This window comes from Drosophila tropicalis, unplaced genomic scaffold, assembly GCF_018151085.1.
Source record: "Drosophila tropicalis isolate 14030-0801.00 unplaced genomic scaffold, ASM1815108v1 contig_1009, whole genome shotgun sequence".
Lineage (NCBI taxonomy): Eukaryota > Metazoa > Arthropoda > Insecta > Diptera > Drosophilidae > Drosophila > Drosophila tropicalis.
Window position 1 is genome coordinate 1,105,979 of NW_027172367.1, and position 16,295 is coordinate 1,122,273.

The 16,295-nt window shown below is 40.4% G+C and overlaps 1 protein-coding gene and 2 long non-coding RNA genes across 4 annotated transcripts; all 3 read left to right on the forward strand.

Annotated features, from left to right (window-relative positions):
- On the forward strand, positions 1 to 771 carry LOC137586535 (uncharacterized). The gene is made up of 3 exons (XR_011033802.1): positions 1 to 136; positions 209 to 454; positions 514 to 771. It is a non-coding gene; the product is annotated as an uncharacterized lncRNA (long non-coding RNA).
- Positions 772 to 5,170: 4,399 nt separating this feature from the next.
- Positions 5,171 to 7,519, forward strand: LOC137586527 (prolyl endopeptidase). Its single transcript, XM_068302612.1, has one exon. The coding sequence runs from the start codon at positions 5,198 to 5,200 to the stop codon at positions 7,463 to 7,465; it is 2,268 nt and encodes a 755-aa protein (XP_068158713.1). The 5' UTR covers positions 5,171 to 5,197; the 3' UTR covers positions 7,466 to 7,519.
- A 7,463-nt stretch (positions 7,520 to 14,982) lies between these two features.
- Positions 14,983 to 15,984, forward strand: LOC137587042 (uncharacterized). 2 transcript variants are annotated; one of them, XR_011033852.1, is made up of 2 exons: positions 14,983 to 15,197; positions 15,263 to 15,984. It is a non-coding gene; the product is annotated as an uncharacterized lncRNA (long non-coding RNA). The 2 variants fall into 2 exon arrangements; XR_011033851.1 differs by having other exon boundaries at positions 15,278 to 15,984.
- Positions 15,985 to 16,295: the final 311 nt, after the last annotated feature.

The window sequence follows — 16,295 nt, forward strand, 5'->3', positions numbered from 1 at the left end:
ATGCAATTTACAAGATCGAATGCTGCGTTCTGCACAGCAGTTGGTGTGCTTTACAGGCCGTGATAGACGTTCCCAGTGAGTGAAATTACAGTACGAAACATAAATATATAATAGCAAGTGTGGATGGATTCGTATGGTAAAAAACACATATGAATTTGTTAAGAACTTTACAATGTGTTATTGTTTTTCAATACTACATCATTTCAAGGCCTCCATTGGAGATCGCAGAAGGTGAATTTGGAATGGATTAAATTGTCCACTGAAACACATACATACATACATACATACATATAATCATCAGACGACCAGACCTAATCTCGCGCAGATCTCTGTTAAGGAAAAGTGAAATAGCAGTCCTATGTAGGTCCTCTCCTCAAGTCTTTGGCCCTTGTGCAAGAGTCAAAGGCATGCAATTATGGATATCCGAATCAAGTGCCTCGACAGCTTGTAGTCGGTAGGTGCTAGACGCTCCTTACATATGTCAGTGGAAATAATGCGAATTCTACCTTGTAGCGTGCTTGACAGACTTGCGCTCGAATCAATATCGTCTCGTGTGCGGGTGGTCAACCGCAAAACGGGAATAGGGATCGCGATACTTGTCTTGGTCTGAAAGATTTGTTTATTATTGTTTATGGAGTGTTTTTGTTTGGCATGCGATTACGTCTGCGTGTGTGTATTTTCATTGGTTTTTATTTTTTTTTTTTTTTTTTCTTTTGACGCGGTGTTGACAGCTACAAATGCAACGTCGAGAGCAGTCCATATATGCAGAAGAGGGGCACACTGGGGTAAACAATGGCCAACCGAGTTCCACCAATAAGAGGAGCACCATAGGAGGAACATCTCAAAAAGTTGACATTTGGGCTGGCCGTTACCAGTTGCCGGTGCTTCCTCCAGACAATGGTTGCTTCGGTCCACCAATGGTAGGTGCGGTGACTTCATACAGAAGACGAGACGCGGTGCACTGTTCCTGGTTCTTAATTTTCGTTCAGTGACATTGATACATCGCCAGCCTGTAAGTTTTGAAAGCTGTTGGCATTGTTACATTTTTGCTGTTGTTGCAGTAGGTTGGAAGAAGGCTTCTCATTGGTTAGTTGAACACAACAGTCGATCGATTACCCAGCAAAGAGTGAGTTTAGTGTTAATCTTTCTAAAGTAATTGGTTCGTTTGTTCATCAATATAGGACATTGAATGCATTAAAACTTCTAAAACATGAGATCATACACTGCTAAATTTCACTCAAGTTTATGTGATTCATAGCCCATCGCATAGTCTATGTATAGTCATTCCCCAATTTATATATGTATATTGCAGTATTTTCCTAGCCACATACTTCACTTACATTTGTTTATTTAAAGCTGTTCCTAATAGGTCGCAAGTGCCAATGATGCAGTTGCTTTAGTCCATGGGAAATGTTTTGACGGATTGTAAACCCATCGACAGCCAGTTAGGCACTCAGCGTAGAGGTAGGGGACATGGGCGGATCGAACTATAACAACTTAAACAACAGTACTCGGCATTTCGGGGTGGGAGGCCAAGGGCGGAAGTGCATTTCCAGCACTACAGGCCACAATTGTGGCCAAAAGTGGCCCACAACGGCGATGGGTTACGGCAAGTGGCGATGGAAATAATTCAAATATCGACAGCACAAGCAGCAAATACCACAAATCGCGTACGTTCTGAATTCGAAAAGTAACACATTCATTATACTATATGTATAATATATGTACTATATACATATGCTTGCATGTACATACCTCAGCATGGACTCGTTTGAATTAACGGGTGCATGTAGGACTGATGTTTGTTTGTCCGTTATTTAAGTGCGTTTATGACTCATTTGAAGCTAAATGGTTCCAACTGGACAACTTCCAGCTATGCATTTACTGTGATCTTATTGAGTTAACGGACTAAGCGATTCGGGCTATAAACTTTTTAAATTTAATGGACCCAATTAACTTACACCGACTTATAAAGGCCTTCGGAAATTTCGAACTTATGTGGCATAGAGCAATTTTAATTTCCCTTTTCTCAAACAAAACACAGAATTTCCAATGGAGCCACAACGAATTGCATTTATTTATCAAATCATAAAAATGATTATTTATAATGCGTTAATTTTGGTATTTCGCTTGGCCATAAAGCAGTTTAGACTCATAAATTTAGTTATGACTGCTGCCGATGCCTGACGAAATCCAAGAGATGATCCCATATCCAGTATCGTAACAAGTTCCTGCGCTTGGCCCATTGTCAGACGCAACAACGACGACGACGACGATGACGATGAGTCGGCGTTGGATGAGATTTTCCATGCACGAAATGTGCGAAAATTATTTCTGTTGTTTTATTTATGTTTACAAACTGATTTATTCACGGGCCTGCTGCTGCCTGAGCTCGTTTGCATGAAATTTATTTTGACAGACGTGCATATCGCAAGGATTGTGTATCTGTGGTTTGCATCCGTTTCAAATCTGTTGGCATCTGATGCGCGAAGTAATCAGGGAAATAGATACAAGCTGCAGGGGGAGAGAATGGTTGGGCAATATTGGGTAAGAGATTGAGAGGTCCAACATGTACAATGATTTGTAAAGAACTGTGCCCTACCTTTTCCGTTTATTTTTCCATCAAATATGCACATATTTAAGTACAAATGCGTTATGCACTTGTCTTTGTGTGTCTAATACCAGTGTATTAGAGAGATACATAAGGTCAAAGTCGATTTTAAAAGTTGAATGCTTGAACTTGAAACCAACTCGAGAAAGAATTGGTTCACTACAGTTTAAATTGTGTGGGAAATGGTTTCATACACTTAGAAACAAATCTAGTTGGACTTTCTGCCCCCAAAACTGCCGAATTTATTTTTGGTCGCGAATGTTAATCAACTTTCTTCGGCCTCGACAACAATGAACAAATGCTTTTGCCCAATTTCTGTTTCCCTTTTTGTCTGCCATTAAAAGTTAACCATCATAAAGTCAACCTGAGATATCTATGCTGAACAACAGCCAGAACGGCGGGCAGTGAGTGGACCTTAACAACAATGGACAATGAACACATAAATCAGTGTAATTAATAGAAAACTAGCCAAACGCATGCGCAGCAGTAGCCGTTCCGTACTCCGACTCGAGCCACGTGCATCCAGTCAATGGTATCCCAAATGCATTCCCCCACAGATCCATTTATGTCGCTAGCATTCCGATCCGCAAACTGCGTATGGGTCTAATTAAAGGGGTCTTCCTCTTAAAGTAAGAACTAATTTCAGTTCGCGATACTTTAATTGATTAGGAGTCTAGGAATCGACTATTTCGAGGTGCCTCTTCAGGCTTTCCCACTCTACAGACAGCATATTTATGTAAACAGTTGCAGCGTTTTATTCAACAATCTTGTTTTGCGTTTCAATTGGTTGGTAATTTATCTCACAGTTTGATACAAACTCATAAATCTCTCAACGGCTATACAATTCAATATTTCAGTTTCGAATTAAAATAAATATTTAATGTTATTTTTAGCAAAACCCCAAATTATCAATAAAACAAATTTCGAGGCGGGGAACACATCTATCAACAGTCCCAAATCTCGACCACATACAACAGAATCCCATGAATTCTCTTAGGAACTAATTCATTCATTCATTTAGAACCCTGCCGTCAAATCACTGACCATTCATTTGGCCAGTGTCCGGCAAAGTAAGAGCTCACAGTAGCCCGAAAACTCAAAAGGGTAAAAAACTAAGGGAGGCCACACAAAAAAGTCACCGGAAATAAGTCACAGCAAGTCTCAAGCAGTATAGTTTGATGCTTGGTCATCACTCGTGTCCTTCAAATTACATCCTAATTAGACTCCAGGGACGCAAAGCCATCTCATCTGTTGTGGTTGCGAGACGACAGGAGATAAAATTGATGCGCTCCGTGGACTTCAAAATATAACTCATCCTCCTAACCAACACAAAGTCTGAGTTTCCTGCTTGAATTTGGGAGACATGGATCCAATCGTTATCCCGCAAATGTTGCATTGCGCGTGGAAAGGGGTTCATTTTTCTTCTAAGCATATGATTAAGTCGGAAGCATAAACAAAACGCAATTCTGTGTACAACATGTTTGTTATATATACATAAGTAATGGGTGTTTGAGGTGCTTCGCTTAGCACTGCCCCATTGGAAATGGCTAGAAACTAATTTTTGAAAAACTCTGGTAAAATTTACCTGCTTTGGGCAAATCGTATGTGCATAAATTTGACTGTAAGTCAAGACCATGTGACAGAACAAGTGACAACGAGACGAGCATAAATTATGGAGGTGGCTAAGCGTTAATCGCACATTTTACCTGCAACACCAACAGCAACAAGAGAGGAAGGCAAATGATATTGGGGCCTAAACGATTGGCAAATCGACAACCACCACCAGCAACAACTTTGTTTCAGCGATAACAATCACGATTGCAGGAGCAGGAACCGATTCTCAAAGAGCAGTGAGAGATGCAACGGGCCAGAACATAAGCAGCAACACAAATAATTCGCTTTAATGAGATCGCAATCTGATCGATGCGTTTATGTCCTATGTGTGTGCCAGTGTGAGTGTGCCTGTGTGAGTGTGTGTGACAGGGATAAAGATGAACAAACTTGGGATTCCTATCTCGATCGAGCCCCAATGACGATCATGCTGTTCGCTGCTGTTGCGCTCATGTCGCTGTCAGCGCTTTGACTTGTTGCTGGTTCTGGTTTTGGCTTTGGTTCGCTGCCAATTCTGCGAGTTGTAGCCTCTGGTTCGTTGACAAGCCCAGCATGCTTAGGCTTACAGAAGATGTCAGTGTCTGCCTGCTACTCCTGCTCCATCTTGAATCACAGCTTGACAAGCCGTAAGGAAGGGATGTTGCAAATTGATGGAATTATTGGACACGCCATTGCAGTTCACTTTCAAATTGTCTTATTCCTTTCAATATTAATTGATGCCATTATTGCAAAGTTTGTATGCTTAGCGGTTAGTATCCTTTGCATTAAAGAGATGCTTTGCCATTAACACCATTGCATTTCTTAAAATACCTTTCTCAGATTTCCCTTATAGTTCTAAGTTACGACAGGTAAAAGTGATTCTCTTGTTGACCTGGGCTTGAACAAATTCCACACAAAATTACACTCTACACAAAATATATAGCAACATCTGTCAGACGATTTAAAATTTTCAGGCACTAGTTTAATTTTAATCAAATGAAGAGCATATATTGTATGTGTATACATAAACTAACTTTTCGGACTTTATTGTTAGACTCCCATTTCCTACTTCAGGGCAGAAACTTATCATTTACAAGCGCTTTCAATATGTCAGGAATAAGCATAAAGGATTCAAATCTTACATATCCTAAAGCGCGAATAGATACAATTGTAGAGCACCACCATGGCAAAGAGGTAAAAGACGCTTACCGCTGGCTCGAAAACCCAGACGCTGATGAAACACATAAATTTGTGGATTCTCAGAACAGCATTACTCGACCCTACTTAGAAAATTGCGAGGAGTGGAAAAAGATTCACGAAAAACTAAAGAATTTGTGGAATTACCAAAAATTTGGATGTTACAACAGACACGGAAAATATTATTATTACTTCAGTAATACAGGGTTACAAAATCAAAGTGTTTTGTATCAGCTAAAATCGTTGGATGGCGAAAGCAAAGTTTTTCTCGATCCGAATACTTTATCTGACGACGGAACAGTGGCGTTGACCACAAAATCTTTTTCAGAAAATGGATCCTATATGGCTTATGGGCTCAGCGAAAATGGATCAGATTGGAACAAGATACGCATACGATGCGTTGAAACTGCCAAAGACTATGACGAGGTGCTTGAGCGTGTAAAATTCTCTAAGGTCTCATGGACAAAAGACAATAAAGGGTTTTTTTATGCCCAGTATCCCCATCAAGGGGGTAATATCGATGGATCCGAGACGAAACAGAATAAGAATCAAAAATTGTACTACCACAGAATTGGGGAATGTCAAGATAAAGATACCTTAGTTGTGGAGTTTCCCCAAGAACCTGCGTGGCGCATTTCACCTGAAGTGTCGGACTGCGGCAAATATTTAATACTGCTTATTCAAGTCACAGTGCGCGACAATTTGATATATTACGCTGATCTGGATCTTGAGACAGATATAACAAGCAAACTAGAAATAAAACCGATTGTTCGAGAATTTGATGCAGACTATTACTACGTTACCAATGTGGGATCGAAATTCTATTTTTGCACAAATAAAAATGCGCCCAACTATCGTCTAATTGCGATTGATTTTGATGCTCCGGCTGAAAGTAATTGGTCAACAGTAATACCGGAAAATGAAAGAGACGTTATGGACTGGGTTAAATGTGTTCACGACGATAAGCTAATGGTATGCTATATACGAGATGTGAAAAGTATTTTGCAGGCGCATGAATTGAAAACGGGAAAATTAATAAAACAGTTCGATCTGGACATTGGCACCATTGTGGAATTTTCCGGAAAAAAGACGCTTTCGGAAATATTTTACCAATTCTCGTCGTTTCTCAGTCCAGGACTGATTTATCAGTACGACTTTCAGAAACCGGATGTCCCGCCATCAGTTATTCTTGAAATCGACTTTAAGTTAGATGGCTTCCAAAGGTCTGACTACGCCGTTGAGCAGATATTTTATAAGAGTAAAGATTCAACCAAAATTCCAATGTATATAATATGCAAGAAACGAGAGCATAGAGAACCGCGTCCGTGCCTGCTGTACGGCTATGGTGGTTTTAACTACAGCATTTTGCCATCGTTCGGTATCACCGGGCTAATGTTTATCGATACTTTCGATGGAGTTTTGGCCTATCCGAATATTCGGGGAGGTGGCGAGTATGGGATTAAGTGGCACAATGGGGGAAGGCTTTTAAATAAGCAAAACGTTTTCGACGATTTCCAATCTGCAGCAGCCTATCTAATCGATAAGAACTACACCACCAAAGATCGATTGGCTATACAAGGTGGCTCAAACGGTGGACTTCTTGTAGGCGCTTGTATCAATCAGCGCCCTGAATTATTTGGTGCCGCAGTGGCTCAAGTGGGTGTCATGGATATGCTTCGATTCTGCAAGTTTACTATTGGGCACGCTTGGATCTCAGATTATGGGAATCCCAGCGAGAAAGAACACTTTGAAAATCTTTTAAAGTACTCGCCACTACATAATATTCATGTCCCTGAGAATGATAAAATGGAATATCCGTCAACACTGATATTAACTGCTGACCACGATGATCGTGTGAGTCCTTTGCATTCCTTGAAATTTGCGGCCGCCCTGCAAGAAGCCGTTCGCAATTCGAGATTCCAAAAAAATCCAATTTTATTGAGAGTATACACAAATGCTGGTCATGGCGCCGGCAAACCCACTGCCATGAGAATTCAGGAGGCCACAGATATTCTGACATTTTTCTTTAAAAGTCTTAACATCGACACGGTTAATTTGCAAAAGTAGTTGAAATTGTAAACATTTCTTTCTGTTCATAATAAAATTTGAAATCTTTCGATATATCCTGGTTAGGCAATTTACCTTTTTAATTTTCAATTGTTTTTCAAACTGACGTTAATTAAAAGAAAACCCAAAACATGGAAGCTGTCACTCCGCCGATACCACTCTTTCGATCTTCACATGTGACTGGAGTACAAAACTGCCCTGCCCGGCCATAATCGCATGATAGTCATTCGATTTACGCTCAATACGAGCGATGATCATGCAATGCACGGTGAGTGGAGGGGGAGGAAGCCAGAAGCTGCCCACTGACATTGGACCAAGTGCTGCACTTGGTAGCTGATCGGTTGTGTAATGTTTGCTGCCTTTTTGCCATTGCCTCAGCATGTGCACTAACAGGCTCTTCCCCACTTCCTCTCTCTTTCTTATTCTGTAGCTGATCATTCTGTGGTATCGGAGCAACTCGATCGAAAATGGATTTGTATCAATATCGACTCACTAACATGATTCCAATAAATTAATATGCATACATGGCAGGAACCAAGACTTCGACGACGACGTTGGAAACTGTTGTTGTCTAGATGTGTATTTGAGTCTGGGGTTCCAGATCTCGATCGTCATCGCAACACGATGATGCATGTGCAGTGTCCCTGAGTTGTGATCGTGTTAATGTAAATAATTGCCAGACTCAGCCTCAACCACAGACCCAGTCTGAATCTCAGGCTCAACCGTATATGTAATTAAAATCCCTCGGCTTCTCCCTTGTTTTCTCCCTCATTTATTGCTTCTATCTCATTTCAACATTGAGTATATCTACAGCAGCTTCTCACTTTGAGTCTTTCGTCTGTTTTGCCTGCTTGTTCAACTGCGACCAAGGAGATTCGTCTTGACTGATATGAGTCCGGGACAAACACGCAAGTCTTACCAAAGAAAGAGTTGCGAACTAGAACCCGAGAGCTTATGTTGACACTTCACGAATTTCGTTTAGCATTTTGCGATATTTCTTGCCGTACTCTGAAGAACATAGATCAAGTTATCGTCATTTCCAATTGAGATTGTGCTTATTTGTGCTATATTGAAGGACACTTACAGTAATATTAAATATTAACAATTTATATGTATGTATGTAGATTGTGTTTGGTCCCCAAAATATTCAAAGTAAACTGAATCCCAAGTATCCATCAACCGTGGATTTTTGATTTGTGATTTGTGCAGATTGCAAAATGCACATGAACCAGCCGAAAGAGAATGCGTTTTTTAACTGTTGTCCACTTACTTGCTCGTATGTCAACAGGCAACACAAGTCCACAGCGAAACCCTTGTGCCAAAACAAGTCCACATGGAAGCCCTTGTGTCGAAACATTCTACTGTCCTAAGCTTATTTATGGCCACAGATTGTTAAGATATAACGCCAGACGAGGACAGAGTTTCGACCACGACGAAGAAGACGTATCGAGGACCCAACTCTGCAACTTTGTGTGGATATTTAAAAAAGAGATATCGACTGCATCGGTGACGGCTTTTCACAAGAACTGAAGGACCGAAAGCGAGGCCAAAGTCTCTTGATATCGATGCATTGTTGATTAGTCTGAGTACCGTCTGCCCGATACCAGGCGAAATATTTGGGTCTTCTTAGCAGTCACGCACTAATGTATGTATGTACTATAAACACGGCTCGCACAGTGAGTTGTCAATCAGAATTCCGTAGGTCCAATTCTTTGCCGCCGCCCGATGTCAATAGCATGAGCGGCTGGCAAAAGTCGCCATGTCATTATTTGTGGGAACGTATCAGACCAAAAGATTTCTACATCATGCAAAAAATCGAAAATCATTACTTCACAACTGAGCGCAAACGTGTTCAGCAATCAATCAATCAAAGTAACAAATCAAACATGTCACATACTTGTTCACTCACTCAAACAAGTGGTTCTGGTAACTCGAAACGAGTTCAGCAATGGCGCACATGAGACGAATAATCACCGTAGATCGATTTGAGAAAACAATCCCAAGTTGATCCCAAGTTGCCCCCACTTGATGTATGTATGTTATGTATCTCTTGTGTTTTTGTGTGCCTGCCTACATATATGTATGTTTCAATGGAAGGGAACATTAATAGGCAAAGAGGTGCGTTTGCTAACCCAAGGAAAGAGGTGAAATGTAGAACAAGCATGCCGTAATGTCAATATACATAATGAACAATGTCTGGCAGCTTAAGGCGGATCTACGTTAATGTGTTTAGTTGCTATTCCCTAATTATCTCGGGTTTACTCCAATTACGACACTCGCCTCGCTGTGCTCTACACATATTTGGATTTCGGTCGTCGAGCTTCCAACTGGACTTGTTCCAATCTAGTTCGAAAAATCTTCAATATCTTCGGTTCCCCATGGTTGTGTTCTGCAATTAAATTCATATTCTCTTGCAATTGAAGCGCTCAAGTGGATATTCCACGAATATCATGGATATGGATATGCTGACAAGCAGATTGAGATGCAGATGCAGCTGCCTGTTCTCGTTTTGATTGTGATTGTGATTCTGATTCCTAGGTCTGTTATTGTTATTATAGGCTCGGGGTACTTAGGTGCGTGTGTTTATTTTGCTGTTGGGTTTATCAGTCAGTTGGGGAGTCAGCGTCTGAAGCACCTACATATCAAAATAATCAAATTTTTGATTGAGTGCGGTTAGTGCGTCTCTGTTTACACGATCGATGATGATGATGACGATCAAGAGATCGAGAGATCGATTCGTATTCATTGCCTTGGCTTGGCCGTATTAACGTTTTTCGTTTTCATTTTCGTCCAATCATGTTGTTGATATTGATAATACCATTGAGTGACTATGTGAGATCTGGATTCAGCTTCAACTCCAACTCGAGTGCGAATGCATGCATTTGCTTACGCGGATTTTTGATTTTTCTTTTCCACAATGCCCCCATGATGCCTGTCAATCGGAGAAATCCAGCGCAATTCGATGAAATCAGGAATTTGGAATTCAAGCGTTCGCCTCTCAAGTTCATTGACGATTCATTGACATTATAAAGAGACACTTTCAATTTGTAGGTACACAGCAGTTCTCATGTAAATGATAATGCGCAATGATATCTTCAAGCGGCTTGTGTTCAATTGGTTTGCCGGTCATGCTATACTGGGGGGCTCATTTTGTTTGAGGGAATTGGGTTGGATTCCAATTTTGATTGATTCACCGCACCTGAAGAGATGACAAGTGAAAGCAAGTGAAATTCATTCTGTCGAGGATGCTCTCCATCTCCATGCCCCATCGCTTAATGAATTTTTCAGATATCTATAAATTGGGGAAAGTCTGGGGCAATGCATACCGAGATGATCTGCGCTTCTATTTCAGTTGTCCATGGTTAGCATTTGCAGAAACAATCAAGGCAATTAAAAGTGCGCCCAAAAACAATTTGCCATTCTGACATTTGACAATTGTCACTGTAAAATTTGTACAAAAGTATCGACGGTGTGTGTAATCCATCAAAAACAATAAATCGACAATGTCGCGGGTGAGGGAGAGGGAGTACAAGGTAAGGCGAAACAAAAAACATTTCTTTGTTTTTGCCCATCGAAATGTCAACTGCAACGTGACTCGGGGTCGTCAACAAGAGCGAGAGCTAGGGCGCGGCGGGGACGGAAACTCTTTGCGGTTTTTCTTTGATTGGCAATTTTTCAAAATCGTCACCATCACACGAACTCGGACATCGAACGGGCATGCCATGTCTTGGGTCAGTCACTTGCAATCGGTCGACCGGCCGGTTCAGTTCGGTTCGGTTATTTATAATTCGCAGCAATTGATTGATGGAATCGCTGTATAGTCGGTGACACTTGGCACTGAGGCAAAAATAAATAGTCAGGGTGAGGCATTGACAGCTGATTGCGAAAGTCCATTAAGAGACTGAACTGGTGCCGCTTCCTGGCATGTTCTGGGCTATGTAAAGCAACATGAAGAAGGAATCGGCGGCAGCGGCAGTTCAATGATTGGAAAGAAGGAGGAGGGCTGTTGCATCTGCATTGAGGTTTTATGGTACTGGCAGAGGCATCAAAAGTGCAGTCAATCAAGTGAACAAAATTGGATAATTTAGCCAAAAAACGTAACATTTTCGTTCTGAAGTTAAGGGAGTCATTTGCCGAGAACGGTGGGATGACGTACGGTCTGCATGGGCCAAATGTCTGGAGCAGACAGTGAGTTTAAAAATGCGAGTATAGGATAATACATATGTTGGACGTTGCTTATAACCAATTGTAATTCGATATTGTGCATTTCGCATTCTACATGTAAATCTCTGACTGCCGACTAGGTCAGACATGGATACCATTGCTTTTTGACACCTTCTTCCCATTCGCCATATTACAAGTTGATGTTCATCTCTCCTATCATCGTACGAGGGTTTCGTTAGACAATTCTTTCTTTACTGCTATGCTACTATTAGCATTTAAATCTATATTTAATATACACATATATATTGATAACAGGGGAGACCCCTATAAGTATGTATCTATGATAAACAATATTTATTTGACCATCTTTTTTAACCAAACACCCATAGTTGTGATATATCAAAATCGACAAAAGGTACAACTGCAACCCTAAAGTATATGTATATATTCTTGATCAACATAAACAGCCGAATCGATCTAGTCTGTCTGTCCGTCCGTATAAACCTCTAGATTCCTGAGTCTGTAAGAGCTAAATCAAGTTTATTTAGTTTAGAGTTCATTTACTAGGGTTTATTTTACTTTACCAGTTGTGTATGTTGCAGAGTCAGCCGGATCAGGGCACTATATCTCTCTCTACTGCTATCAAACATATTCTAAATATCTTTGCTGTCTTCTAATTCTCATTTCTATTCGTCAGTTTAAAATAGCTGTTAATTGCGGTAACATATTTCATCAAGATCAAGCGAATATATCGCATAGTTCACATAGAAGTGATCTTTAACCAATAACTTTGTTAGTTTTAAAGCGATGAGTAGTTAGGTGGGGGCAACATTTGGTGATACAAAAAGTTTGATTTATAAGAAAATATTTTATGTATAAAACTGAACTTTTTTTAAATATTCTACTTTAAATCTCATCTAAATGTATTGTTGATCATTAGTAGCACAATGAATTAATCTTTCATTTAAGTGTCCATAGGACAGGATACGAGCTCCCGATCAGGATACATATCATATCAAATAGCTCTCCTAGGGACGATAGGTCAAAACATAATTGTGGCTAGTAATTTTGTTTGCTTCTACTGCGACTATCACCAAGGAGTGCAACTAACTTACTCATAAAATAATAGTAGTCTGTTTTAATGAGAGCTATGTAGGCAAGAAAAGAGAAACAAATTACTTGCAAGGGTATACAAACTTCGGCATGGTTGAAGCAAGCCGCGTTACTCTTTTGTTTCTTTAAAATCGAAACGGATGTGTGTGGTGCTAGGGGGGCCTTGCGTTCTCTTGTGCGAGGTAGCCCATGGCATATGCATATGCTTATGTGCCAAAGAAGGCGGGTCGATTATCCTACTTAACTTTTTGCCATACATTCATTACGCATTCTTCTAGTCGTGATTTTTCATTTTTGCACCGTTGTTATAATATTTATGATAAGTTCACTACAGATTTGCATAGAGATTAACCTCATAAGATGTTTTAATGTGCTAGTGAAGTGATTGGTTCTGGCAATATGTATGTTTCAATAAGGACTGGATATGTGTGTACATACGTATGTATGAAACGCAAAGCAGAAATAAGTAACAGTTGAGTGTCAATATTGTGACACGAAATTATTTGGTTGCTCCAAGCAAGTTCAGTTCATCCTGACTTCCTTCCTCTTCCTCGTCTTCTGGATTCAACGTTCCAGTTTCATCGCATGATGATCGGCAATAAATTGATGGCCGTCTCCCCGTTGCGAATGGGCATGAAAGGCCACTGAGTCAGCTAAAAGCACTACTCTTCACTGAAGTGTTTGGCGAACTCAAGCATCGGGACATTAATGCTCCCTTATTGTAATTTGTATAAAATCCATTTTGCCATTTAATTATTGTTTGCGATTAGTGATTTATGAACATTTGATGTGCTACAAATCTTAAACTATACAAAATTGATAAAAAGAAAAAAAAAAAACTGTTATAGCATCTAAAGACATTAACTGCCCAAACGAACACGCGCATTTGACATTTACGACCATCAACATCAACAGCTGGAGTAGCTGTAGGAGTGGGAGTGGAACTTGCCTTTGACATGTGCAACTGGACATTGGACATGGACAGTGGCAGTTAATGGTCATGATGCTTCTTCCCACACACACACACAACACACAAAAAATAACCAACTCACCAACGCTACATAAATTTCAAAACTGGCCTGGGCTTACTTCGCTCAGACACTACTAGGAGCTGCCCCTTCATCTGCCACACACATTTCACACAGTGACGACATGAATCCGCCAACATAAACACACTCCAGCCAGGACGCTAGGACATCTGAACACGGAGACAACGCACTAAAACACACACACACAAAATATTAGAAAAAAAATATAAACCGAAAAGGACAACAACGGTACGAAGGCATGTCCTGGCTAAAATGCTAGGGGAATAACAGCAAACAGAGGGACTGGCTAACGCCGTCCATGAAATACCCTTGATTGCCAACAGATATCGTATTTCGATTTCCGATATCATAAGCCAATATATGTCAATTGGCCAATCGCCAAGTCCATTTTTTTAAGAAACTACGTCGAAACGAAAACAGTTGTCGAAAACATAGACATACTTACACATTATTTAATACATATGTGGAATATTCTAAACTTTTCAAAAAGAGTATAAAGAATATTGCATGGCAAGCAAAAAATGTTTGGAGGATGCGTCCATGAATGCAGAAACGGCTGCTGGTAATCGTTGGCACCTAGGACGCATCATCCTCCCAAACTCTGGCCATGATATGGCATTCAGTAGCAACTCGTATGGCAGTTGCGGCCTGGCATCACCATCAGCTCATACTGTTCTAAACAGAGACTGCGATGGGGCAAGAGACAGAGGGTCTGCGGGTCGGCGTGCAGCCGTGGCCAAATTGGTTGATAGCTTGAAAAACTGTTTTTGCACAGCTCCGTCAAATTGCATTTTGTGTGACAGACCGCAAAATGCATCATCACCAACATGAGCGATGAGTGTTGTTGTTGTTGATGTTTATATTTGCAAGGACCTGCACGCCCCGTTCTCTATATACATTCCACATTGTCCAGTAATTTACGAGCTTTTTTGGGATGTCCACAAGAATGGGAATGCAATGTGTTGCCTGCATTTTAGTTTTTGGCGAGAAGTGCTGTAAAAACATGGACTATAAGCAAAAGGAGAGTGAGAGATCATTGCTGTGAAAGTGTTTTGAGGTTACAAGTTACCAGACTAAATTTATAGTGGCGTGGGACGCACCGTGGTTCGTTTATAAAAGACGACACAAAATATAAACATAAGACAAATGCTGATTGCCTTGGGATTTCTATCATCAAAACATGCCTTTTTGTTTGTTTCAATGATTCTCTCTTCAATTATTCCATTATATTTTGTCGCTTGTATTAACAAAATTAAGTATTGTGTTTATTAAATTAGAATGTGGTCGAAAGTGGTTATTGTACGCAGCACCGTTGGTTCGGGTGTTAATAACAGGAAAGGCTTTCAAGGAGTTCAAATTGTGCGTATTGTTAAGTTTATTAAGCCCCGTCCATTAGCTTAGATGAGGTAAATACACACAATAAGATCAACCCTTTTCAAACTGTGTTCGGCCCACTGTATCTGATAAAAAGAACAACTTCATTCAGTTTCAGTTCGTATTAATGCAGCGTGAATTAAGTGTCAAGGACATTTTTTGGTTTGAAGCCAGGAGCTGCCAACTACGCAATATATTTCAGCTCCTATTTTGCCCCGGTTTTCTCTGCCTGTCCTTGTCAGAGTGAAATGTATGAGGATGTGTGTATATGTATGTATGTATGTGCCTTGGGTGACCGAAAATGCGTTGCAACATTGAAGTAAGTGACGCAAATGCATCACGAACACAACATACTGACAACGTATCCGACGTAGGGATGGAGTAAATTATCGTGAGTCCGAGAGCAGAGCTGAGGCTAGGGTTGGACCAGCATCCGCTGGTATATGCAACTCAGCCATCAGAGACAGTTATGTCTGTCAAGATGAATGCCATATCATCGCACCGAAAATGGTGTCAAAATGTCACCAGCGGCGGTTGAGCCCTTCAGCAGTGTAATTGCAGCGAACGGGGGCCTCGGACATCTCTTGGTTCAGTGAGTCAGTAGTAGCCATCCGTCACATGGATGGCATCGAGAACTCAGTAAAATCGAGTGAAAAACCTTCAGAAATCGAACGGAGCCAAATTAAAAGCTGAAGCACTCATTAATGATAGTCAGTCAAACTACTATAGGTATTTACTTTTGCTTAGAACGCATGTCTATATTAACTATGTATATTATTTATATGTCGCATTAGCCCAAATTAAATGTTAAACATCAAACTTTTGCAACTAATTTTATATCATTGAATTGAAAACGAATTTTAAAGGGTAAGGAACTTCTGTCTCGGTAAAAGCTTATAAACATTATAGAATGCAAACACGTGTCCTATTTAGAGAATAGTCGAAACTAGACAACCCAAATCAGAGGGCTTTGATTACTGCCAAACTTGTAAGCTTTTGATTCCATTGATACTACAAAAGTTTGTCCCATGATCCACAATGTCGTACAATTAATACGAGAGTTGTTGAACTGTATTAGAATACATCGACATCTCGTTTAAATAAGTACCAACCAGATCTTCAAAGTATGG